At 65.2% G+C, this 25,993-nt stretch overlaps 2 protein-coding genes across 16 annotated transcripts in view; both read right to left on the reverse strand.

The window, feature by feature from the left end:
* Positions 1-2,251: 2,251 nt before the first annotated feature.
* NRARP (NOTCH regulated ankyrin repeat protein) lies at positions 2,252-4,202 on the reverse strand. The gene has a single exon (XM_004048944.5). The coding sequence runs from the start codon at positions 3,832-3,834 to the stop codon at positions 3,490-3,492; it is 345 nt and encodes a 114-aa protein (XP_004048992.1). The 5' UTR covers positions 3,835-4,202; the 3' UTR covers positions 2,252-3,489.
* Positions 4,203-8,796: 4,594 nt separating this feature from the next.
* EXD3 (exonuclease 3'-5' domain containing 3) overlaps positions 8,797-25,993 on the reverse strand; it is a 118,815-nt gene continuing 101,618 nt past the window's right edge. For 4 of the 15 annotated variants that reach the window (XM_063696912.1, XM_055350265.2, XM_063696914.1 and 1 more), the window contains 3 exons: positions 11,475-11,658; positions 9,511-9,549; positions 8,797-9,166 (listed from right to left, as the gene is read on the reverse strand). In XM_063696912.1, coding sequence (XP_063552982.1) covers positions 8,853-9,166; positions 9,511-9,549; positions 11,475-11,658 — 537 coding nt within the window. In that variant the 3' untranslated portion in view covers positions 8,797-8,852. The remainder of the gene's footprint in view (positions 9,167-9,510; positions 9,550-11,474; positions 11,659-25,993) is intronic. The other 11 variants (XM_063696917.1, XM_063696915.1, XM_055350268.2 and 8 more) reach the window with 5 other exon arrangements.

Genomic DNA, 25,993 nt, shown 5'->3' on the forward strand with positions numbered 1-25,993 from the left:
TGGTTTTAGAGTGTGTGTCTACCTGCCCCCTAGGGCTGTGCCTGGCAAGAAAGGTCAGCGAGGCTGTCCCCAGCCATCCGGGCTGGTCAGTGTACACAGCGGCACCTGGGGAGGAAGCAGACCCCCTCCAGGGCTCCACCCTCTCAGCCCTCCTCTCCTCAGCTGCCCACAGGGCTGCCCTGGCAGGCTTCCTTTTGTTCCTGCGGGAGAGAACAGCAGCACAAGGCCTTTCTCAGTCAAATGTATCTTTCAGAAGACAGAATTTAAGGGAGCTGCAAAGAGTACCCTGGGGTGGCAGCCATGTGCCTGGGAGACCCCTGGTGCCAGGCCAGGCCTCGCCGCAGTGGGAGAACTTCCCGGATATTGCAGGGGCAAGCAATTGGCTGGGACCCCACCCACCTGCAGGCTAATGCCAGTAACAAATGTTACCTTTGTTTTTCAGACCCTGGGTGGGGAAGGGTGGAGTGGTCCAGCATAGCCCTGGCCATCACTGGGGCTGCCTGACCTCATTCTCTGGTTACCCCAATCGTGTCCAGGTTCTTGTGGCCACTCTCCTTTCCAACGGCTGGGCATTCCCGGGCTGGCCCAGGGCAAGACTTCCCAAAGCCTGCTTCAGGGAGCTGGCCCATCTCCCAGGCCGATTCTGCAGGATAGGAAATGCGTAACCGACGGAAAACGCGCCTGGAAAACCAAGGGTAAACAGGGCGGCAGTGCAGAGTAGGAAGGCGGAGGCGTGGGGAAAGTTTGTGGGAAGGGCAGCCCTTCTGTGGACACGGTTTAGGGAAGCAGATTCCCCTTACATTCAGCAGAGGGGTTTGAAAAGTTGTTACCTTGTAACTCCCGGTCTTTGCCCTTCTCCAAGTTCTCTCTGCTGGCTGCTCTTGCTGGGGGCGGGTGTGCTCCCTTGCAGCCCCGTACAGGGCCCCCAGGGCCCCAAGGGCATCTCAGGAGTGGACCAAGAGTCTCTGCTCCTTTCTGTCAGGTGCGGGCAACGGCCATCCTGCTCTGCTCTCCTTTCTTGCGAATGGGGGTGCCCGGCCCCGACGCTTGTCTAACTCAGGGTCTGTGCTCTTTGGGGTGTTTTGACTCCAGGCCTGTGCAGGCCTCCAGAGCTCCCGGGTGCCTCCAGGGGACTTTCTACCTGCCAGGAGTGAGCAGCTATGGGATTTCCCCCCAATTTACAAGATACACCTTCTGTGCAGCAGGCAGCCTCCAGCATGACCCCCTAGCGGGTCAGAGTGGGCAGGGCTTCAGGCCGAACTCTCCTCTCCAGCGGAGGTCTCAGCTGCTTTGCTGGGGAACAGAGCAGAGGCTGTGACACCAGCTCTGGGCACGCTGGAGGTGCTGGGTCCTCGTGAGTCCTGTGTGCAGCCGGGTTGGGCTTGGCCGTTGCGTGGGGCTGGGAGCAAGTTTACCAGGCTCTGTCTTCAGACAAATACAAGCCAAGCATTGTGCACCCAGCACCCACAAACCATGTCACAGCCTGACCCTCGTCCCCAAAGAGGGTGTTCTGCAACTTGTGCCAAAGCCAAGAAGGACCAAGAAACTTTTTTTTAATATAAAAAGATCAATGAAAAATTTATTTATAAATTTTTCACGCTGGGCTACAGGTCAATATCGTACACTCAGGAATGTGCTGCACAAACTTTATCCAGTTAGCAGTGATCACCCCGTGACCCACACACAGCTTCGATATAAGCCTAGAAAGTCTTAACATTAATTAACATAATTAAAAAGGTATTTGCATCTAGAAAAAATATACAGAAGAACTCCTTGTGGAGTAATCTGTGCCTCCATTTCAATGTCTGCTTGTTTCACTGACATTATCAATATATTCTTCTCACACAAAGTTTTATAAAAAGCGACGGAGGGCTGTCCGAATACGACCAGCCACGCACAAAGGGCCTCCACCCACCTGTGTCCTCAAGTGCTCCCCATTTCTGCACGAAGGGTCAGCAGCACTTCCATGAAGGGGAAACCTCATTTAAATTTGAATAATTCAGCCTCCCTTTTATTTCTCAGGATCAAAACAACAAGGGGTGTGGGGCTGCATAGAAAATTGGAGCCACAGAAACCAGGAAGGGCGCCTTTCAGGACAGAAAGTGACGCAGGAGAACCTCCCCGGGCCCAGGTCTCGACGCAACCCCTCCCCCACGGCAGGATTTCGGGTTCGAATTGAGTCCTTGAAGCTCTGGGAGGCTAAAAAGGGGCAAAACGGTCCTTCAATTAACTCAGCCATTAGCACAAGAGATTCACAGTCTTATAGGTATTTTATAAAAATATAAATATGGGTACACTCTGTTGCCTTCACAACGCTGGATACATCGCCCTTTAAAATTGGGTTTATAACCAAGATTCAAAAAATACACCTAAAACTTGGCTTAAAATATGTTAATATTTTATATTCTGTCATAAATGTTATGACATTTAATTGTGGCAAATCCATTTACTTTTTTTAAAAAAGTGTGCAACCGTTAACTATGATAGAACGCACTAGAAAAGGTAACGAACCTTCACCCACCCCCCCGTGTCCCCGCCACCCTCGAGCGCCAGCGAGCTTCCAGGATCCTGGGGAAACTGCAAAACAAGCCGGTTTGGGGGATGGTGGCCTCATCCAGGAGGGGCGGGGGAGAGAGGCCCTGGGGCTTCCAAAACTCACGGATTTGAGGGAGAGGGAGAAGGAGGGAGGGGGAACAGAACGGGGTTGGGGGGTAGACGCGGGGAGAAGGGAAGGGGGAGGGACAGCACGGGAACACCATCAGGCTGGGCGGTATTTTCAGTGCAACCAAGAAATGGTAGACTCAAGTTTTTAGTTTTAAGACTAGAAAAAAATGCATCACTCCCCCCCATAACCACATTGACCACGCAGTGTTTTCCAAACAAAAAAACCAGGCGCACAAACTCCACCCACAAATGTACACACACAAGATAAATAGTTTAGAACACCAGCAACAGCGAACAGCAGAGCGTCTCCTCGGCCGCGCGCCAGCGGCGCGGACCGCGGACCTCGGGGCTGCTTCTCGGCTGCAGCCGGCATCGGCGCGTCCCGGGCCTGCGGGTGGGTCCTGAAGGCGGCGGCGGAGCGCTCCGAGTCCGCCTTCGGCTTCCGCCGCCCGCCTTTCACCTTCGGGAGAAAACATTTTGCGCAGAGGATCCGGTATCTCGGGATTCCGAACTTGCTGGTTGCGAGACTCAAATTTCAAAAGGGGCTGGAGCCCGCGCCCCGCCCCCACCAGCGAGGCGGCGGGCAGGCGGGCGGGTGGGGGCCGTGGGAAGCTGCTCTGGCCCGGCCGGGCCCGGCTAGGCCGCAGGGAGGCGCTCGGCCGGCGGGGCTGCCGGACCCTGGGGCCGGGACGCACGCGCCGTATTCGCCGTGGCCGCGGGCCTTCTGGCGGGGCCTGCGAGCCGGGCGCTCACCGAGGTAGTTGGCGGGAAGGTACAGCAGAGACGACGCGGGCGCAGGGCCGGGGTCCGGGGTCCCGGCGGGCATCACCGGCCGCTGGCCGCGTACTTGGCCTTGGTGATGAGATAGAGCACGATGTCCTGGTGGCCACCGAACGCGGCGATGTGCAGCGCGCTCCAGCCGTCGCGGTTGGCCAGGCGGATGTCGGCGCCGAACTTGACCAGCAGCTTCACGAGCTCCAGGTTGCCGTCGATGACCGACTGGTGCAGCGCCGTCTGGCCCTCGGGCCCGAACGAGTTCACGTTGAACTCGCAGTTGGTCATGTTCTGCAGCAGCGACTGCAGCTCCTGCGTGTTGCCCTTGCGCACAGCCTCCTGGAAGATGCGCTGCGTCTGCGGCGCGGAGCAGGTGGACAGCTCGGCCTGGCTCATGCTGCCGCCGGGCGCGGGCCGCGGGCCGGGCCGGGGCTCAGCGCGGGCGGCGGCTGCGGCGCGGGCCCCCGGCTGTCTCGGGGCGCGCCTCGGCGCATGGAGGGCGCGGCGTCCCCGGGCCCCGCACGCCGCCTCTGGGCGCTCCGGGCGCTCGGGGCCGGGGGTCGCCGCCGCTGGGACCCCGCCGCATCCAGCCGCGCCCGGGTGGGCGACGGGGGCGCGCGCTCGGCTCGCGGGGGCCGAGCCCGGCCGGGGACGGCGGCGCCGCGCGGTCCCGGTCCCTACTCGGTTCGGCTGCGGCTCCCACGCGGTCCCAAGGAGCCTCCCCACGCGCCGCAGCACTAGCTCGCCCGCCGCGCCGGGGCGCCTTTTACCTTCTTTATATTTGCATAACAATGGCAGCCCGTGACGCGCGCGCCGGCGGCCCCGGGATTGGGCCGCGCCCACGTGGGGGCGGGGCGTGGGCGGCGCCGTGCGCAGGGGTCCGGGGGCGGGTCCCGGCGGCGGCGCGCTTCGCGGCAGGGGGCGCTGGTCGCCGGCAGCGCCTGGGCGGGGGAGGCCAGGTGGCCGCCGGGGGGGTCCAGCTCCGTCGCCGCCGCCGTCCGCGCGCCCCCCGGGCGCTCGGCGTCTCTTTGCGGTCGTCCCGCCCCTTCTCCCTCCGGCCACCCGGGGAATTCCAAGCTCCCTCAGCAGCCAGACCCAGGCCTTGCCCGGTATCCGAGCGCGACCGCCAGGTGGCCCCGAGGGCGGCCTCTCCCGGGCAGGGGGTTCGCGGGCATCTCAGGCCTGTGGCGAAGGAGAGACCCCTCTGAGCGGAGAGGCGCGCGGCGACCCCGGCCAGCCCGCGCCTCCGGGCTCACCGTCCACGCGGGTGGCAACTCCAGGCCCTGACGTGGGGCCTTCAGCCACGCGGGTCCTTCCCGCGCGCGGGCAGCCTCATGGCCGCCGGCTCAGCCTATGTGTGCCCCAACCGTACTGATGCGAGGGGCCTCCGGCCGGCCAGCGCGGCTTCTATCGCCTGGCGGTGAAGGGGTTTCCGCTGTCCTCTCGGGAGGAAGCCCCGGGCCGGGGCGCAGCGGGAGGGTCGGGACCGCGGCCTGCCTCCCTCTGCTGCCCACACACCAGCATGCGGGACACATGGGTCCTGCCCAGGTGAGCAGGGCTAGGTGTGGCGCCAGGGCCAGAAGGGAATTCTGAAACGCCTGGCTTCCAAACTGTAAAACCCATTTTTATTGACCACTCTAACAATTGACCGGGAGGCACTAGCAGGGGAAGCACAGCGCATTTCCTCATTAGAGTTTTACAGTTTACAACTCGCTGTGGTCGTTGGAAATTAAGGAGGAGTGATTCTCAGGCGCGGAGCAGGAGGCCAGGCAGGCTGGGGCTTGAATTCCTTCTGAAGCCAAGCCGGGAATTCCGCGCAGGCAGCTCTGAGCTCGGGCTGGGGAGACCCCCATGCCAGGCCTTGTCTGGGGAGGCTTCCGCCCACCAGCTCCATGTCCCCACATCCGGCTCCCCACAGGGGTGTGTCCCCACCCCATGCTGTGCCCATACTGGCAGGAAAAACTGGGCAGGCCCCCTTCAGGACCGACCCTGGCTGACTGGAGCAGGGTCCTGAGGCCCTGAGGTCCTCCTGGTGGGCTGGGAACCTCTGTCCCTCAAAGGCACAGCTCAGAGCTCGCTCTGGTCTTCCTGGGGCCGTGATCCCGCTCGTTCTGTTTAGCCCTCTCCTTTGGGCCTCACTGCTTCTCCCAGGAGCTCTCAAGGGGGCCACGGAGGGTGGAAGGGTGCTCCCCAATATGCAGGTGAGGACACAGTGGAGTCCCGGAGTAGGCCCCCAGCAGAACAGAGATGGGCGCTGTGGAGCCCAGGCCCAGGGCAGGGATGGCATGGCTTGGCCTGCCGTGCTCTGCTGGGCACCTTTGGCCTCTTAAGGAGGGGGAGCCGCTGGGCTGCCCGCTGGTCCCTGGTGCTCGCTGCGTCTCTGGACCTCAGACCAGGGCTGGGTGTGCAGGGTGCTCTGAGCTCACCGTCAGGAGGGCAGGAGCTCTGTCCTGGGCATTGATGGATTTTGTGCATATGCCCAGGGCCCAGCCAGGCTAGACTGGCAAGAGGCAGAGGGCATGGCTGGGGGGTGGGCAGAGCCCTTGGTGCTCAGCAGGCACAGGGCCTCCCCTGGAGGGTGGGTGGTTTGCAAACAGGCCGAAGCCCAGGTGGGCTCAAGCCGGGCCTGGAGAAGGCATTTGGCTATGCTGTGGGCCAGGAGCAGGGCCTGGGAGAAAGTGCCGTCGGCATCCGTGGCGGCGGCAAACAAAGGGGCCCTGTGTGAGCTCGGTGTGGGAACGCGGGGCCCCGCCACGGGCGTGAAATCGGCGGCGGCCCCTGGCGAGGGCCAGGCGGTGCGGGCGCCCCGGCAGGCACAGTGAGGCTGGTGTGGCGGCCCTGCAGGGCGGGAACCTACCCCCTGCCCGGGGTCCAGAGCGGGGTCAGCCAGAGGTGGTGGGGCCTGCCACGGCAGTGTGGCTGTGGCCCAAGGCAGGTAACCCAGGCTCATCTGTGGGACTCAGAGGCCGGCCACACCACACTGCCCACAGGGAGTTTGCTGAGTGGCCCCGGCTCCTGCTCCTCCACCGTGGCTCCCAGCTCCCCTGGGCACACCCACGGCCCTGAAGCTGCTCCATTTGAGGATGGGAAGGGGGGAGGGGCCGGGGGGGCAACAGCTCTGAGTCAGCACTTCCTGAATGTTTGCTGAGGAACATCCAAAAGGTGGACATCTGTTCCAAATGCTGGGACACGGGGATCCACCTCCAGCCACCCAGTACTTGTGCTCGAGAGGACCCCCTGGTGTTTGCTGCTGTTGCTTGGAGCCTTCTGCTGTCTGGGAGGCCCTGCCCTGGGACCTGGCAACAGGCTCAGCTCCGACTGTGCAGCTGGGCCCTGTCCTTCCTCCCCTGCCTGTCCTGAGGATACTGGCCCCGGGGGTGCCCTGCCTGTAACCCACCTGCCCCCAGAAGGCAATGGTGGGGCCCCTTCTCTCTGCAGGCACCCCCTTTCTTTCCTTCCCTGGAGGCTCAGAGCAGTGGGCAACATGGGGAGGGAGGTCTGTGCGGGGTGGCCGGCCCGCCTGGGAGGGCCCAGGGAGGACGGCGCAGAAGGGGCAGCTGGCCAGAGCTGGGCCGAGGCCTGTGGCCACCTTAAAGGCGCTAAGCAGGGAGGGAGGGTGGCGGGCAGTGGGGGCGGGGCTTCCAGCTAATTCATTAAAATGTGTCGGGAGCGTGGGAAAGAGGAGAGTGTTTCTTCCCAGCAGCCCAGACACCTGGTAGAAGGGCTGAGAGGATCGAGATCAAATAACAAACACTCAGCCCGGGCCAGCACAGGCCGCGGCGGAGGAAGGACGCCCGGGCAGGAACTGCCGCAGACAATCCCTGCAACCGGTGGCTCCTGCCCGCCGGGATGGCTGCTCAAGGCATGGCCTGGCACTGGCAGCCTCGGCCACCCGGTCAGCCTGGTGTCTGTCCCCTAGCCCAGGAAGCAGCCTGATGGGTGCTGACCCCAGTGACCGAGGCGTGCTTCCAGCACCTGGACCAGGATGGGAACTGGGCAGAGAGCCTCACCCCCACCAAAGCCTGGGCCTGGGATGGACGCCGCAGAACCAGGCCGAGCCTATGCTGGGTAGTGAGGGACGTGTGGAGGCGGGAAACACATATGGCGCAGCACGGCCATGGCGGAAAGTGAGGGCGGGTGGAGGCGGAGCCAGCCGGGAGGGATGGAGGATGTGTGGTTCTGTCTCCTTGCGGCCTCTGCACCACTCTGCCTCCCTCTGCCGAGAGCCAGCAGCAGCACTTGGGCCTGTGTTGGGAGCAGGATGCAGCCAGGCCGGGTGGAGGGTGGGTGCCCTCAGCCACTCCCTCTTAAACCCTGCCAGGCAGGAGTTCCGTCCGGGGCTGCCTCCCCAGGACAGGATGTGGAGCTGGGGTTCCCCTCCCGGAAGCAGATCCCGGTCCCAGAAGGCCCTGATCCTCTCCTGGGGTGCTGCTCTGCTCACCCTGACGCCCCCACCTGACTCTCAGGCTCACGCCCTGCGGCTGCCCAGCAGGTCAAGGGGGCAGGTCAAAACTCGAGTTGGCTCTGACACAGGCCAGGCCGTCCCCGTCTCAGCCTCACCCTCCCCATCTGTGAAATGACACCCCTGCTGGGGTTGCTGGGGGCTGAAGGGGCTGGGCTGCAGTCCCTAGGGGTACCCAGGGGCAGAGGCCAGCCCTGGTGTGGTCGGGACCCACAGGGAAGTCCCGACTGGGCCAGTCCAGGGATGCCCAAGGCCTTCGCACCCGAAGCCTGCTCCTTACTCTGGGCAGAGGCGGCTGCTTCTCCCCAGCCCCCCAGGCCCCTGCTGCCCGAGGCTTCCGCCCACCTCCTCGGCCAAATCTGAGCTGATTTCCGCTCCAGGCAGGAAGCAGAGGAAAAGGATGTGGGTGAGGGGAGGGGGTACATTCCTGGGATGGTCCCTCCCCGGGCTTCTCCTCCTCTCCCACCTCTGGGACCCCCTGCCCTCCCTGCTCCACCTGACAGAGCACCCTCGGACCCTCAGGGTGGGCAGCAGTGGCCGCCTGGGCCTCGGCCTCCTCCCAGACAGGGGCAGCAGCAGCTACATCTAGGCAGCTGTGAGGACGGAGACGTTGGCGTCCACGTGTGCAGAGCCCTGGCCATGGCCGGCTGCCCAGGTGCCTCTAGTGGGGGCTGTGGCTGCTGCTCTCCCGTGGGAATCACACAGCCCTGATGGGGGTGATGGAGAGACCTCGTGGGTCCCACCAGGCTCGGGGTCCCAGCATCCTGACCATCTGGAAACCCTGTCTTCCCCCAACAGCGGCTCGGGCTGGGACCCCGCCTTGGTGTTCCCAGCACTTGCTGGCACAAAGGGGCCCACGAGGGGTTTGTGGGGCGAGCATGAAACATGTGAGCCAGTCCACGGCCATGGGCCCAGCAGTCGGGCACTTTCCATGTTTATTGTCTGGCTGTCCTCAGAAGGGGCTGCTGGCCGGGCTGGGGGCTGGGCTCGGCTCGCAGGGGCTGGGGGCGCTCTCCAGCACGTCTCGGAAGTGGGTGGCAACACGACCCAGGTGGGAGCCGTCCCAGAAGACCTTTCCACAGCCCGTGCAGCAGTAGAAGTACCGCAGCCCGGGTGTCCTCAGCACACCCACCGGGACCCCTGCCAGCTGCAGCCGGGTGCCGTCGGCCAGCATGTCCGGTGTCTCCGCCCGCAGGTCAGCCATCTGCAGCCAGCGGCAGGGGCGGTCATAGGTGCAGCCCTCAGGGGCTGCGTCTGGGACTGGGCCTGGACAGATAGAAGTGGACTCCCTGAGCCCTCAGCCTTCGGGCACGGCCCCCAGGCTGCTCCCAGAGTGGTGCAGTTGGCGGCCCATGCTGAGCCCACGCTCACTCCTCAGCAGCTCCTCTTTCTGCTCCCTATCCACTGACTCCGCGTCCTCCACTTCCTCTTCTGTGCCCACTTCTCCTATCCAGGGACCCCACCCCTCACCTTGTGGGCCCTAGGGCCTACAAGAGCCCCACAGAGCCCCCTCTGCCCAGCCGGGACCCAAGTCCCCCATTCTGGGGGAAGCCTGGCGCCAGGGCCGCAGAGAACCAGCTGTGTCCTTGGTGGGCGGTCCCGGGGCTCACCTGGCTCCTGCACTGCCTGGCTCTGGGTGGCCTCGTCACCTGTCAGTCAAGGATGAGAACTGGTCCGGGACTGTCCTAGGGGTGGGGCTTGGCAGCCACCGGGGTCCATGACGCAGCCATGCGGCTGAGCACAGCCACCTCATGGGGTGCAGCCTCTTCACACCCCCCCAGCCTTCGCAGACGGGCAGAGGGCAGGGGGCCAAGGAGCTGTGGTACTGGCCTGGTCCCCTCCCTTGGGAACTCACACCTCGGAAAGGTCTTGGGGCTCAAAGGTCCCTGGGAAACATGTTCTAGGCGCGAGATCTGCTGATTAGGGCTCTTGGGGGCCTGAGAACCAGCGGGCGGGGGCGGGGGCAGCCCATTTGTGGCGATGAGCAGATAAGCCCACTGCCAGTGAGTGAATTTTGAAATCAGCCAGCACAAGGGTGGGCGGGTGGGCAGGGCCCAGGGACTGCCAGGCTCAGGGTCTGTTGGAGACCCTGGGAAGTGGCTCGTGCTGGCCCTGTGAGGCCCCAAGCCCCCATTGAGAGCCCAGGGCAGGCAGGGCCGGTATCCACCCAGGGGTCACTGTGAGGCTGAGTGCGCGATAGCCGAGGGAACACTGGCCAGCAGGTGGGAGAAGCGTCTGCCCTGCTCCTGTTGACCCTCGTAATTTGCTCAGCAAGCATTTCTCTACAGATGGCTCCAGATCAGCTGCAGCCGGGGATGAATGCACCAGGCCCCCACCCCAGCCCCAGCTCCTCCTTGAAGCCCAGGAGGCCATGACCCTCATCTGGCCCCTCCCTGGCTGGCCCCAGCTCTTACCCTGCAGTCCCTGTGACACCCGTCAGCCCATCTGGGTGTTGCCCACTACCCTCGGGTGGGGTGTGTGCCGTCATGTCCTGGGGCTCTGGTCTGAGTGTGTCTTTGCGAGCAGGGGGACCTGAGGTTGGGGGCCACCCCCAGCCTCGCTCTCCGGGGTGTGCTCTGCTGGCCACCCTGGGTGATGGTCGCTCCCCGTCCTCCCACCTTGAACTTGGACTGACCCTTTTTTTTTTTTTTTTTTTTTTTTTGAGACGGAGTCTCGCTCTGTCCCCCAGGCTGGAGTGCAGTGGTGTGATCTCGGCTCACCGCAACCTCTGCCTCCCAGGTTCAAGTGATTCTCCTGCCTCAGCCTCCCAAGTAGCTGGGACCAGAGGCGTGTGCCACCACGCCCAGCTAATTTTTTGTATTTTTAGTAGAGACGGGGTTTCACCATGTTAGCCAGGATGGTCCCAATCTCCTGATCTCGTGATCTGCCCGCCTCGGCCTCCCAAAGTGCTGGGATTACAGGTGTGAGCCACCGCACTCAGCCTGGACTGACCTCTTTCTATCCACCTCCATTCCCTTAGCCCCCATGCCAGCCCCCGACTGAGGATGACCAGGAGCAGCACCCTTCACTCCCTCCCTGGGGCACCTCCCTCCCGAGGGTAGGGGCCGGCAGTTCTAACCGCGGCGGGGCGGGGGCCATAGTTCCAGCCCCCGTGCAGATCTAAAACCGCAAAGTCCTTGGGCGGTCTGCACCCTCCACAGGAGGAGAAAGAAGCCCTCTTTCTAGTTTCCCAGGCAGGGAAACAGGCTGGGGCCTTCCCTGGGGGGGTGGACATTTGGGGTCAGCTAGTGCTGTGTGCAGGTGTAGGTGCACGTGTGTGTGTCTGTGTGCACCGCATGCCTGGGCCCAGCAGAGAGAAGGAGGTGCACACCACTCCAGAGGGTCGCCGAGGGCCCTGGTGTCCTGATCTTCTGGTCTGCTACCACACAGAAGGGAGCAGAGGCCATCTGGGCACCTGACCCTGGCTGTGGTTTTTCCACCTGTTGTCACCTGGCTGCCACCCTTATCTGAGGAAGCTCAGTGCTGGACGGGCCAGGCCCCCCTCCCTGGCTACCTTAGTAGGTCGACCCATCCCAGGCCCCACAGACCAAGTGCCTGACCCTGACACACTCACCTGAGCTCCTGGGCCCCTCCTGGTGGCTGCTGAGCCACATGAGCTGCTTCATCATGTCCCTGGAGACCTTTAGGTACTGGTCACAGTTACAGGCCTGGGGGCCAGAGGGGGTGCTGAGGCCCAGGCGGGGCTTCTCCGGGTGCCCCGTACCCCAGCCCTGTGCTCGTTCCTCGAAGCTCTGGGTCTGGCCATGGGGTTTCACAGAGACAGATAATGGGTCCCCTCCTGTCCCCATGCACAGTCCTGTGGGGTTCAGGCCATACCACCTCCTGGAAGCCCTCCCTGACTGTGCTGGCTTCTCGTGGGCCCTGGGAAGCCTCTTCTGTTTTTTGAGAACTTGTGGGACTCTCTGCCCAGCTGCCCTCTCCAATCCCAGAGCCCTCGAGGGCAGAACCAGGTCTGGGTCCCCCGTGGGCCACCTCAGCTGGGGTGTTGGACACAGGGACCAGCCTTAAGGGGTCAGCGTGGGCAGCCCCATAGTTGCCCCAACCTCTGACCTGTCCATTTCCACATCCACATTTCCCTGATACCTGCGCCTCCCACTGCCCTGGAGCGGGTGTGGCCCTGAAAGTGGGGAGGGGGCTGGAGCAACACCACTGTGTGCCTTGTCCAGGGCACACAACGGGCCCCCATGGCTGCATTATTATTATTATTATTATTTTCTTTTCTTTTTTGAGATGCGGTCTCATTGTCACCCAGGCTGGAATGTAGTGGCGCAATCACAGCTCACTGCAGCCTGAAGCCGCGGGGCTCAAATGAGCCTCCCACATCAGCCTCCTGAGTAGCACACCACCACACTCAGCTAATTTTTGTATTTTTCGTAGAGACAAGGTCTCACGATATTGCCCAGGCTGGTCTTGAACTCCTGGGCTCAAGTGATCTTTCCATCCGGGTTTCCCAAAGTGCTGGGACTCCAGGTGTGTGCCACGCCCAGCCCCTCTGGGTGGTTTCTGAGTATGACCAACCTGCCAGGCTTACTGTGATGCTGGGGGTGGGGGCAGGGAGGCCGGGAGGCTAGGACCAGCTTACACCCGAGTCCTGACTTGGAGCAGGGTGCACGGCCTTCCCAGTGGTCACTTCCTGGACAAAGAGATGGGTCAGATACCCAGGACTCCCCGGGCAACGCCAGGAGGGGGCTGGGTGCCCACTGAGAGCCAGGTCCCAGGCAGGCACCTGCAGGTCCTGTGGAGGTGTGGCCTTCCTGTCACAGCCCTTCTGATGTCAGAGCACCCTGGGGAGGAGTGGGGCTCCCAGGCCATCTGTGCAGGGGAGCAGGGAAGAGGAGGCCGAGATCCATGGTCACATGGCTATTCCAGGACCCCTCCCCATGCAGGGGCTTTGGGTTGAGCCCCAGATGACATGGTTGCCGCAGGCAGGTGGCCTCGAGGCCCCTGGAGCCTCTGGGTGTGGCCATGTTGGGGGCACCGGCCCTGCCCCACACGCTGTCTTCCCCTGAGCCTTTCGACACTAAGAGGCTGCACTACCTGCCTCCAGCATTGCAGCCCCCACCAGTTCAGGGGCCTGGGGCTGGAGGTGGTGGACAGGTGGGGCTCTTCTGCTAGGAGGCCCAGGCTGGGCTAGGGAGACAGGACCCTCCCTTCCTCTTCCGCTAGCTCCCATCTCTCCCACCAGGAAGCTCCTTGTGCCATGATGGCAGGTCCTGTGACCTGGCCTCTGGGCCCAGCCCAGATCTGGGTCCAGCAGGCTTCCTGGGCAGGTGTGTGGGTGGAGAGCCCTGGCTGCAGGTCTGGCTGGGAAGGGCTGAGAACAAGCAGGTGGTCCACCCTCCACAGAACCCCACTCTCCACTGTGCAGGCCACCTGTAGGGACAGTGCCAGTGGGTGTAGGAGGGGTGGCGAGGCTGCAGCAGGGCGGGATGGGCTCCCCACGCCCCCAAATCCTCCACATGGGGTCTGGGGCCTTCCCAGGACCTGGGCCAGGTGCGCACGCCTGGGCGGGGCCAGCCAGCTCGTGCTGAGTCACTGGGTGCCGTCAGTGAGGGCCTGGCCCCACCCTCGGGAACCACCGGTGCTGGTTTTCCCACGGCTGCTGCCCGCTGTGGGCCTTGCTGTCACCCACAAGGCCCTGGGAGGCCCTGCCCCGGCCAGGGCTGGAAAAGCCGGTTCTGGGCCCACTGGCTATGCCCGCCCTTGGACCTGGGCTCCCCAGCCACAGGGGGGCCTGGCAGCGAGGGCCTCCCTGTCCATCTGTCCACTCCAGGGCTGGCAGCCCTTGCTGGACCGAGTGCCCTGGGCGGGTGGCTGCCATGGGCTGAGGGAGTGAGTGGTGCTGGTGGCCCAGCGCACGTCTGGCCTTTGGACAGTGATCGTCCACCTGAGACCACCTGCCTGATACCCTGAGACCCGGCCCCCAGCACTCGGGGTCTCAGAGCCCCTGCCCTCCCGTTTTGAAGAAAAGGGGCTTCTGAGGGCTTGCTCAGCCACAGGGCACTCGGCGGGCCAGGACTCCATGCCAGGGTTCTCACGCCGCCTCCTCCATCAGTGTGGGACGCACAGACACCCACTCCAGGGTGCCGTCGGGTCTGGGCAGAGACAAGTGGGGCCTGACGGGGACCCTGAGCAGAGGTCAAGGCTGTGGGTCCAGAGCAGCACAGCGGGGTGCCTGGGCACCTCCACCCCACCCCCTCCAGTCTGAGAGCCCGAGGGCAGGCAGCCACCACCCCCAGAGCCTGACTGGGAGGGCGGGGTAGGAGGGCCCAGGTGAATAGGGGGCAGGAATGGCTGGGAAGGCTCCCAGCTACCTGCCCAGGATCCCCCGTGTGCCTGGTTCCCACGCTCCTCAGCCACTGGGTGCCAACAGCGCCGTGCCAGCCCTGACACAGGGCACTTCCGCCCGGGACTGTGCGGGCCGGGCCATGAGCCCGTGGGCGTGTGGCTGCCTCCTGGGGGCCGGGCCACCAGCCAGGCTGTCCTGGGGATGTTGGGGCCCATGGACCCACAGCCAAGTGGGTCTGAGTGGACGCCCACCCTCCAGGGCCTTCTCCTCTCCAGGCCCAAGGAGGAGTGAGGGAAAGAGCTGCTCAGCCACTGCCCCAGAGCTGGCCGTCTGGGGAGGCGCACTCAGGACCAAGGCAGAGGCCAAGATGTGTTAGGGGTGGGGTGAGCAGCTAGGAGGGCTCGAGGGGTCTGTTCCCAGGGTGTCTGGGGGTTCTGAGCATCAAAGCTGGGAGCCACACCCACGAGTAGGCCCAATTCCCACCCCCACCACCAAGGGAGAGACCACAGCTGAAGGAGCCAGCGCTGGGCTGCAGAATGTGCCTCCAGCAGTGTCTGTGTGCCCACCTGACCCGGTGCCCACCTGACCTGGTGCCCACTTGGGTGTAGGGGTCACACCCACTGCCCCAGGCTGCAGGCCTGCAGGTGTGCCAGCCTATGCATCCCAAGCAATAGGTGGCTGGTGCACAGGAGTGGTGAGGGAGGACTGGACGCTCCCAGGCAGACAGGGCTGGGCAGCTGCACATAGCCCCTGCACACAACACCCTTGGACCCCACACACCCCTGAGGCCTTGGGTCTTGACAAGTCGGGGGCTTGAGGGAAAGAGGAGGGCGAGACACGAGCCCTGGGACCTGCCAGGGCCAGAGCATGTGGGGAACCCGTGTCCTGGGGTGTAGGGCAGCAGGCAGTGGCCTGTTGGGTTGGGAGCCTGGGAAGGGAGCTCTGCTCCTCCAAGAGACTGGGCCAGGTGTCTGCTGGGCCTGGGCAGAGGTGACCTGAGCATCCCTCCTGCCTGCCGGCCACCCTGGGGATTCCCACAGCCCCTGCTCTCCTGGCCCAGTGGAGCTCAGGTCCCACCACCAGGCTGGGAATGAGCCCAGGTCCCTCGGGTGATCTGGCCTGAGGGGTTTCTGCTCTGTGCCCAAGCCCAGCTAGACATGACCCCCTGAGAAGGTGGGGTGGGAGTGTGAGGGTGGCAGGGGCCTGAGGGGCCTCTTTGGGGCCTCCTGCTTCTGAGCAAAGAGCAAGCTTGTTGCAACCTCAGCCCAGGCCTGTCTCCTGCACTCCTCCCTCTGGGCCCCATGGGGGGTGTGGCAGGTGGGGTCCATTGGGCTGGGGCCCTGGCCTGGGTGGAACTCCTGCAGGAGTTGCCGACCTCGGATTTCCAACCCTGCAGGCAGGTCCAGGAGGAGTCAAGGCCTGAGGCCACCAGGCAGGGCGATGGGGCTGCAGGAGCACACTCTGGAACAACAGGACATTTCTGCTCATTTAGAGCAAACTGGGAAAACGGCAAAGCATGAAAGAGCAAAGATAAAATCTCACTCCGTCCCACCACCCACCACACGAAAGGGTGCCCAGCACCTTCCCTGGACAGGCCTCTGCACGGCTAGGGCTGTGTGCTGAGATCCTCACATCGGGAAGAGGGATGCTGGCGGGGGTCGCCAGTGTGCCGTCCCAGGATGGACATTGCACATTTGGTCCCTGGCAAGCCCCTGGGTGGGTCCTGAGGCCCCCAGGCTGGCCTGTGCACTCTGACCTCCCCTAGAGCCGCCCAACAGATGGTGGGGACTGGGGTGTGGGCCTGACACCTTGCTGGACAGGGTGAGCCAGCGGCCCAGGAAGAAGCAATCAGGCGCCAACCTGCCCGCTGAGGCCTGGGTCTGGCCCACAGCTCACCTTCCCACGCTGTCCCCAGAGTGCCTTGCAGCCCCGGGCTGCCCGCCCCAAAGGTGACCCGACACTGTCCCCTGCTGTGGCACTGTGAGCCTCTTCAGAGAGAAGGGAGTTGCGAGTTTGCCAAAAGAACCTGGCCAGTCCCGGCACTGACTTTCCACTGGACACAGTGCTGGGGTGGGCGGAAGGCCGACCCCCAGGCCCCTGGGGAGGTGTGTGCAGCTGGGGATAGCGGCCGTCTTTTGGGAAGCTTTTAAAACCCAGTCTATCCCCGTGGAGCAAGCTGGTAGCCACCCCCTCAGTGACCCCCGCCCTAAGGCCCCAGGAACGTCTGGAGCCTGTGACTGAGGGTGGCAGCCCCGGAGAGGCCTCGCCTCTGCCCCCTTGCCCCCTGTCCCCCTGCCCCCAGGGCCCCGGAAGGGCAGTTCCCACGAGCCCCAGCCCCTCCCCCACCCAGCCACTGCCCCGTCCCCTTTGTGTGGCCAGGACAATGTCTCCACAGACAGTGTGGGGGATGGGCCTCGGGCAGCGTCGGCGGCGAGAAGGTCCCTGGGGGTCGGGACAACTGGGCCCACAGCCCTCACCCCAGAGCCCCCAAAAGCCAGGGCCCTGAGTGTGGGAGAGGAGTGAAAGGGCACGTGAGTCTCCGGAGGCCGGGTCTGGGCACACGTGCGCAACAGTCAGCCCCTCGTGCGCGGGGAGACGTCTCTCAGAAGCACCAGGGACAGGGGCGTCTGCATGTGGGTGGGTGTCAGGGTGTGAGCCAGGAAGCGTGTTACTGCCTCACGGTGTGGACACAAGGACATGTGGCCGCCCGTGTCAGGGTCTCCACTTCCTGCAGCTGCCTTGGAATGTGCCCCCTGGAGCCACCAGCCCTGCCTGGCCCACCAGGCTGCCCCCAAGGCTTGCTTAGCAGGGTGGGGGCTAGCGCCTGGCAGTGGGTCACCATGCGGCACCTTGCCCTCCTTGGCCCAGCACCCCTCTGCACAGGTCACCCCAGACCAAGTTCCCGTGAGGGGCCTCAGCCTTTCCCTGGGCACCCCCCGACCGGGCTTTCAGGCCTGGGCCCTGATGAAGGAAGGCCACCCCACCCTGTGCCCCCCGACCTTGGTGTCCAGGCCTGGGGCTTGGCTGCCTTTGCCCACCTCCTCCCAGCCTGCACCCCCACCGCCACCGCCGGAGAGACCACGCGTGTGGGCCTGACCCGCTGGCAGCTCTGAAGCCTGTGGCCCCAGCCCCGGGTGTCTGGCACCCCTCTGGGTGTGGCCCCTGTTGCAGCAGACTTGGGGGCCCTCGGTTGACCCCGTCCAGGAGGGCTGGGGGTGAGCCACAGGGCCTGGGCAGGAGGCCGAGGCACCGGGTCTCCCACTCACATGGGATGGTCAGCCCCCACCCCGGGCGAGGGGGCAGCAGGACACAAAGCCCCGTAGTGTGAATTTCAGATAAAGTGCAGGATACGTTTTTATGTGAAAAAATGACCGTTTTCTGAGATTCTTGTTAGCAAGCGCCTGTGTTTGTCAGATCCCCGGCCTGCCCTGGGCGGGCAGGAGGAATAAAAACAGGGTCAGGAGCCCCAGACCCCACTCCCCGCCCAGACCCGGGCGGCTCCCACCTGCCTTGGGTCAAACCAAACAGAAGCCGGGCCACACAGGGTCCCAACACGGTGCCCTGGGCCTCGGGCTCCCTCCGGGGGCTCCGAGACGCCCCCACACCGTCCCCATCCCAGGGGATGGCAGCTCCCCCCTCCCCCTCGCTGTGGCCCCCTCCTGTCTCTGAGCCTCCCAAGGAAAGTCCCCCTTCTCCCCCTCCCCGGGGCTCCAGAGCTTCCCCTCCCCCCTCGCCCCCCAGCTCTCGTTCCCTCCCCCGGCCCCCCCCAGCCTCCGCGGGGCGCGGGGCGCGGCGCGCTGGCTTTCCCAGACGGGGGAGGGGCGGCGGCCGTGAGAACCCGCCGGGCCGGGCCGCGTGGGAAAGTGGGAGGAGGGGCGGCGGAGGGCGGGGCGCGCCTGGGAACGGCCCCCGCCCCCGCGGCCGGCCTTTGAAACGGCCACTCAGGGCGCCCGGCGGAGATTCAAAAGCAAACGGCCGCCCGCCCGCGGCCTTCCCGCGCCGGCCTGGGGCACCCCGCCTGCCCGTCCAGGGTCGCAGGGGTGTGTGTAGGGGGCCGAGACACCCTCCTTCCCAGGGGCCGCGGGGTCGCTGGGGGACTCGGCCCCCCGCCCACAGAGGGGGGTAGCCCGCGCTCCCCGGGTGTGCCCATTCCAACCAATGGGGCCGGTCCCGGCAGCAGGTGGCAGGCCCTGAACCCGCCCCAAGCGGCCCTGGGCCGACCCTCGCAGCTCCCAGTGCCCGGGAGGCAGGGCCCCGAGTACTCCCTCCAGGAGCGGTGATGGTCCCGCCATCGACTGGGGGACTTCCTGGAGGAAGCGACGTCTAAGCTGGGGCCTGGCAGGCCAGGGGGAGACGGAGGCTGCTCCGGGCTGCAGGGGCTGGGGGACAACAGAGTGGGGCGAGGGCCCCGGGCTGGGCAGGGTAGAGCCGCTGGGGGCTGAGTCTAAAGAGGAGGCCGCGGAGGGAGCCGCGTGGGCTGCTGGAGCCTGGGAGCCCCGCCCCGCACAGGGGCCTGGGTGTGACGGGCCTGCCTGGATGGAAGGGGAGTGGCCCGTTCAGCCCACCCTGCTCTGGTCCTTCCAGGGGAGCTCTATGTGGGAGGGGCACGTTGTGGGATCTTCAGAGGAGTCGGGGAGCTGGGCAGGGACCCCTTCTCCTCTCCCCACCTCAGCAAACCCATGTCATGAGGCATAGGGGTGCAGGGGGCAGCTCTCCTGCTCAGCCTGACAGGGCGGCCCAGGTCATTCTCTGAGCGTGGCGGGCCTGGAGGGGTCGGAAGGGAAGGGTCAGGAGACCCCAGCCGGCCTGTGAGGAGGCTGAGACTCAGGAGAGGCAGCCGTGCCTCTGTAGCTGCGGGCAGGGGAGGCGGCCCCAGGCACGCACCTGCCAGCCCACCCGGGGCCTCTCCTGTTGGGCGGGCAAAATGTGGCGACCGGACACAGACCCTACCTTGTCACCCTGAGGAGCTCCCCAGGACTCCCTTCCTTGAACCTGGCCATGGCCGGTCCCTCCTGCGTGCACCCCTGGCACCCTGAGGCCAGCCTGCCCACCCCATCCATCCAGGCTGAGTGGAGCCAGGCCCCGGGGCCACCTGAGGAGGGCGGTGGATCTCGGCATGCTGCGTGGCCCTCTGGTCCTCAGGCACTACCTCACGAACCTGTGGTCCCCAGGCCGGTGGGTCCAGGTCCTCCATCCCCAGGGGCCATCTGGTGGGAACCCAGGCTGGGCTCTGGCTGAGACCCACAGCATTTCTGGAAGGCTGCTAGGAAAGGGGGGACGAGGGGGCACTGGGGCCTTCTGGAGGGTCCCCAGCCCAGAATGCTGTGGGGAGGTGGTGTGGGTGGCCTCCTGGGGGAACCACCTGGACCCCTGGCTGACCACCCTCCTGTCAGCCCTGGGGGCTGCACTAAGCCCCCTCAGGTGCCATCACCCCCTCTTTGTCCCCAGCCTGGGTGTCGTGCTAGGCCCACCCGCTGCTGAAACTTGCCCTGCAGTTCCATGCCCTGGCTGGAGGGCCCGTCTTCCTCCAGAGCTCTGGGGCTGGGCCCCTACCGCCACCTTGGGAGCAGGGAGGAGGTCCTTCTGTACCCTCTGTGCCTGTGTGACATGGGGGTGCCGAGCGTGGGAATGGGGTCTGGGCTGAGACGGACAGAGCCTGGGAGGGGTGGGGTCTGTGGCCGCTGCACCTCTTCCTGTCTGTCCCTCTGTCCATCCACTGAGCACAGAGAATGTAAGGGTCTCCAGGCCCACGGCAGGAATGGGCGGCACTGGGGCCCCCAGGCTGGATCTTGGGTCTGGGCTCTGAAGCTCCTGTCCACGGCAGGCTCCAGGTGCCGAGTGTGAACGCTGGGGGCAGCTGTCCTGGAGCCCACTCTGTCCCCTCCTCGAGAACCCCCTCTTGGACCCCTGTCCGCTGGGCTGGGGTCCACCACCCTCCCCAGGGTCCCTGGCCAGCCCCACAGGGCTTCCCAGGCGCCCATGAGCTGGGCCCTGGCTGCCGGCACCCCCCCTCATCCCCCCCATAATGGCCAGCTCTGCCCGGGAGCCCTCGGAGGCAGGGTCACCACAGCCTCCTGGGATGCCCACTTCCAAGGGGCTGACGCCACTGTTTCGGGACGTGTCCCCGTGGGGGCTGCAGCCCGCTCCTCACCCGTGCTGGGGGGGTGGGGACTGGGGACGGTAAAAATAGACGGTATGCCTGGCCATGGCAGGGTTCATGGTAAGGGGGTTTTTTTAAGCTTGAGCTTCTTTGATAAAATACTTTCCCATGGTAGACGGCACTGGGAACGTTCCCCACCCCCACCCCGCCCCAGAGGGCACGGCCCTGCCCTCTACTTGAGACCCACAGCCCCTGTGGCTTCTGTGGGTGGGCCGGTGGGCCATCCTCGCTCGAGGGGAGACCCTCCCTGCCTGGCTCAGGGGCACACGTGGGCAGATGCTACCAGAAAGCCGGCACCAGCAACCCCAGCGCCCAGGAGTCCCACCGCCTGGGGTCTCTGCTGAGTGGTGGGGCCGGCGGTGGCCACAGACCCCTGGCCAGGCCCCTGGCCCAGCTTTGGGCTCAGCCATGAGCGCCGTTGCTCACTCCCTGCTGTGTGCCCACCGTACCACCCAGAGAGCATCCCAGCCTCGCTCTGGGAACCCTGCACGTTGAGTGGGCTTTCCCTCCGGGAACGGCACCAAAATAGCAGAAGGAAGAAGAAAATGGAAAGTCAGCCCGGCGGCAGGCGCTCTCCAGGGAGGTGGCCAGCTCTGGCCGGAGCTAGGGGACAGCGGAGGCTGTGAGCCTCAGATCCTGTGACCAAGCCCAGAGCCAGGCCCCGTGGGCAGCTCCAGGGCGGAGGGCCGATCTCTCCTGCTGCGTCAGCCTGAGCGTGCCGCTCTCTGCTGGCTAGTGATGGCCAGCAGCCCTCTGGTGTCCAGATGGGTCATAGCCAGCCCAGCCCTGCACTGTGGCTGCGGGGGCAGGGCCGGGGCCTGCAGCTGCGTGGAGCTGGGCCTGCGTGGTCCCGGGGCCCTCCATTGTTTTGCCCATGCCTACCTCTTTGGCCCTGAGGATGGGCCTCTCTTCACCTCTGGGGTAGGGATGGGGCAGCCAGTGTGTGGGGTGGCCGATCAGTGGTGTTCCCAGCTGCCTGCTCAGGCCAAGCTCCCAGGGTTCAGCTGGGAGCACTGAGGCTGCAGTGCTGCTGGAGTGGGTGGTGGGAACGTGGCCTGAGCCTGCCCAGCCCTAGGAAGAACTTTCTAGAGCACATGGTCATCAAGGACGTGTGGCTTGGGGCCCTGGCCCTCCAGGCCCTGAGCACCTCTCGGGACTCCAGAGCCAAGGAGGTGGGTGTGCATATGGGACCCTGGGCTGTGGGCATTGGGCCACCAGCCGGCTGAGGCACTTGTGCAAAGCAAGCTCCATTCTCCCACCTAGTGACCTGGAAGGCCGGCTTCAAATGTAGACATCTCAGCTTCTCAGAGACCCCTTTCTTGCCCTCCTGGCCCCATCGCACTGGCCCTGAGGGACCCTTGTGCACATGGGGGGCCCTCTCCCAACAGCTCTCTGTCACCTGCCCAAGGGCATCCTGCTAGGGCCCAGCAGGGTCCCCAGCCCCGACAAGGGCCTCCCTCCCACCTGGGCTCCCACCTGAGGCCACATGTGGCCCATACACGTGGTGCTCTGCACCGACCAGCACCCGCTCCTGCCAGCCCTGCACCAGGGGGTTCAGGTTCTGGTGTGGCTGCCGGCATGTGCTCTGCTCCCAGGCCGGGGCGGGCAAGGGGAACGCTTGGTTATGTCCTCACCGCACACCACCCAGCATCTGTGGGATGTGCACACAGAGAGACGCATATGTCCGCAAGGCCCCTGGCCGGGCAGTCCGTGGGGCCAAGGCAGCCCCCCCGCCCCTTCCCCACGTCCTGCCCCCAGACAGAGGGGCTGGCACAGGTGGCAGGTCACTGCCTGGGGCTGCAGCCAGGGCCCAGGGTACCCTCCAGGCCAAATTCCCCGCCGGCTGTTTGCAGTCTGTCAGATCCAGATGCTCCTTCCCTCACTGCCTTGGTCCTGGACGGCTGGCGCTGCCCTCTCCAGCCTGGACAGTTGCTGGCCCCCGACGGGGGTGCAGCTCTGGCCTTAGCCCCTCCCAGGCCTGCTCTACCTGCAGCCCCCCTGGGCCTGGCGCTCCTGCTTGCCACAGCAGGGGCAGCTTGGGGGTTGCAGGGTGTGGGTGGCAGAGTGGCATCAGCAGCCTGGAGCTGCCAGTAGTCAGCAAAGAGGCAGGGCGGACATGGGTCAGGGCGGCCCCCATTGCTCAGCCCCCGCCGCCCCCATCCCATCCACTCAGCCAGGCCAAAGTCTGCCCTTCTGCCTTACACCCTGGACACCCTTCTCCATGCAGGGCTTGGCGGCCCCTCTGTGCCTGGCCTGGGTCCTCAGGGGCACTCCCCAGCACCCGGCTGGCCAGGGCTCCAGCAGGGGTTTCCTCCCAGCTACCCAACTTCCTGTTTTCTCAAGAAAATGCAGCAGCCGATTCTGAACAGCTCATTAACATGCCTCCCCAGGCGTCCCGGACATCCTGGGGTCTTTACAGCGCTTGCCGGCCTGAGCACAGACAAAGAGAGGCAGCGGACGCGGTTCCTGCCGCCCCTGGAGCCCAAGGCTGCAGGAGAGGCCCCTGGAGCACACTTCCTTGCCACCTGAGGCAGAGGCTGCGGTCCCCGCAGGGCAGTGGGGTCAGAGGGTCAGACTGCACCCCCAGGCCAGGGGCAGTGGGAGGTCCAGGGGCCTGTGTGTTCAGGTGCCTGGCCGGCTGCAGATCCGAGCCGAGCTGGAGCTTTCCCTCTTTCCTTCCTGCTTCAATCCCCGCCAGGCCCAGCCTGAGGCTGTGGGGGCAGAAGGGCAGTAGCAGAAGGCCCAGGCCTGCATCTGTTTCTGCTCAGCCAGGTGGGTGCCCCTGAGGACCATGGGGTAGAGCTGAGCTCAGGGCCCCTCCCTGCCCAGCCCAGGCACCAGCAGGGACCCTGACAGTGGCCTCCATGAGGGGATCTCCCTCCATGAGGGGGTCCCAAAACTTCCCCCAGAATTGGGCTTGGGAGGCTGGGATTACTCACGCCTGTCATCCCAACACTTTGGGAGGCTGAGGCAGGAGGATCACCTGAGGTCAGGAGTTCAAGACCAGCCTGACCAACATGGTGAAACCTGTCTCTACTAAAAATACAAAAATTAGCCACCCGTGGTGGTGGGCACCTGTAATCCCAGCTACTCAGGAGCCTGAGGTGGGAGAATTGCTTGAACCTGGGAGGCAGAGGCTGCAGTGAGCTGAGATTACATCACTACACTCCAGCCTGGGCGATGGAGTGAGACTCCGTCCCACCCCCAAAAAACCCCAGGAAACAAAACTGGGCTTGTTGGAGCAGCCCCGACCTGCTGCTCCAGGCGGAATATTGATGTGGCCCTAACTGTGGAACGTTCTGGAAGCAGCCCGTACCCTCCACCGGGAGCTGCCGAGAGCCAGCACAGCCCACAGTCCCCCTTGCTCCCGTGTCGCCCACGGAGACCCTGGCACCTTGAGTGGAGGGGCAAAAGGCAGCATCAACTCCCCCCAGACTGGCCATGCCCAGGTGCCCAGTGGGCTCAAGCCAGTTGGTGTGGGGCAGAGCAAGCTTGGACAGTGCAGCCCTGGGCAGGTGCCTCAGCCCAGTCCCCCACTGGGGACAGGAGAGGAGGGAGAGAGATGAGTTGGGCTTTGGTGCCCCCACCAGCCTCCTGTATGGATCTCCACCGAGGTGCAGGAGTTCCCACTCAGGGCTTCTGTTGCCCAGACCTTGTTAGACGTCACCAAGCAGACGTAGGCTGTCCTGCGTGTTGCCTTTGGAAAGTGGGACCCACCCAGCCTGAAGGGATTTCCACAATTTCCCTCGATTCCTTCCAGAAGCCCCATGGGAGCCAGAGGGAATTCCCCAAATCCAAGCCAATGCCTGATTGGAGCTGTCCCCGTGGCCATGCCAGCCTGCACTAGGGATGCTCTGCCAATGCCTCACCCTGGACCCACAAGGGATTCTCTGACAATATCTCACCCCGGACCCACGAGGGATGCTCTGCCGACACCTCACCCCGGACCCATAAGGGAGGCTCTGCCGACGCCTCACCCTGGACCAGGGATGCTCTGCCGACACCTCACCCCAGACCCACCAGGGATGTTCTGCCGACACCACACCCTGGAACCACAAGGGATGCTCTGCCGACACCTCACCCCGGACCACGAGGGATTCTCTGCCGACACCCCACCCCGGACCCCCGAGGGATTCTCTGCCGACACCTCACCCCGGACCAAGGATGCTCTGCCGACACCTCAACACAGACCCACGAGGGATGCTCTGCCGACACCTCACCCCGGACCAGGGATGCTCTGCCGACACCTCACCCCAGACCCACGAGGGATGCTCTGCCGACACCTCACCCCAGACCCACGAGGGATGCTCTGCCGACACCTCACCCCGGACCCACGAGGGATGCTCTGCCGACACCTCACCCCGGACCCACGAGGGATGCTCTGCCGACACCTCACCCCGGACCCACGAGGGATGATCTGCCGACACCTCACCCCGGACCCACGAGGGATGCTCTGCCGACGCCTCACCCCGGACAGGGATGCTCTGCCGACACGTCACCCCAGACCCACGAGGGATGCTCTGCCGACGCCTCACACCAGACCAGGGATGCTCTGCCGACACCCCACCCCGGACCCATGAGGGATGCTCTGCCGACACCTCACCCCAGACCAGGGATGCTCTGCCGACACCCCACCCCGGACCCACGAGGGATGCTCTGCCGACACCCCACCCCGGAACCACGAGGGATGCTCTGCCGACACCCCACCCCGGACCAGTGATGCTCTGCCGACACCCCACCCCGGACCCATGAGGGATGCTCTGCCGACACCTCACCCCAGACCAGGGATGCTCTGCCGACACCCCAGCCCGGACCCCCGACGGATTCTCTGCCGACACCCCACCCCGGACCCCCGAGGGGTGCTCGGCCGACACCCCACCCCGGACCCCCGAGGGGTGCTCGGCCGACACCCCACCCCGGACCCACGAGGGGTGCTCGGCCGACACCCCACCCCGGACCCACGAGGGGTGCTCGGCCGACACCCCACCCCGGACCCACGAGGGGTGCTCGGCCGACACCCCACCCCGGACCCACGAGGGGTGCTCGGCCGACACCCCACCCCGGACCCACGAGGGGTGCTCGGCCGACACCCCACCCCGGACCCACGAGGGGTGCTCGGCCGACACCCCACCCCGGACCCACGAGGGGTGCTCGGCCGACACCCCACCCCGGACCCACGAGGGGTGCTCGGCCGACACCCCACCCCGGACCCACGAGGGGTGCTCTGCCGACACCCCACCCCGGACCCACGAGGGGTGCTCTGCCGACACCCCACCCCGGACCCACGAGGGGTGCTCTGCCGACACCCCACCCCGGACCCACGAGGGGTGCTCTGCCGACACCCCACCCCGGACCCACGAGGGGTGCTCTGCCGACACCCCACCCCGGACCCACGAGGGGTGCTCTGCCGACACCCCACCCCGGACCCACGAGGGGTGCTCTGCCGACACCCCACCCCGGACCCACGAGGGGTGCTCTGCCGACACCCCACCCCGGACCCACGAGGGGTGCTCTGCCGACACCCCACCCCGGACCCACGAGGGGTGCTCTGCCGACACCCCACCCCGGACCCACGAGGGGTGCTCTGCCGACGCCTCACCCCGGACCCACGAGGGGTGCTCTG

Source organism: Gorilla gorilla, chromosome 13, assembly GCF_029281585.2.
Source record: "Gorilla gorilla gorilla isolate KB3781 chromosome 13, NHGRI_mGorGor1-v2.1_pri, whole genome shotgun sequence".
NCBI classification, from domain to species: domain Eukaryota; kingdom Metazoa; phylum Chordata; class Mammalia; order Primates; family Hominidae; genus Gorilla; species Gorilla gorilla.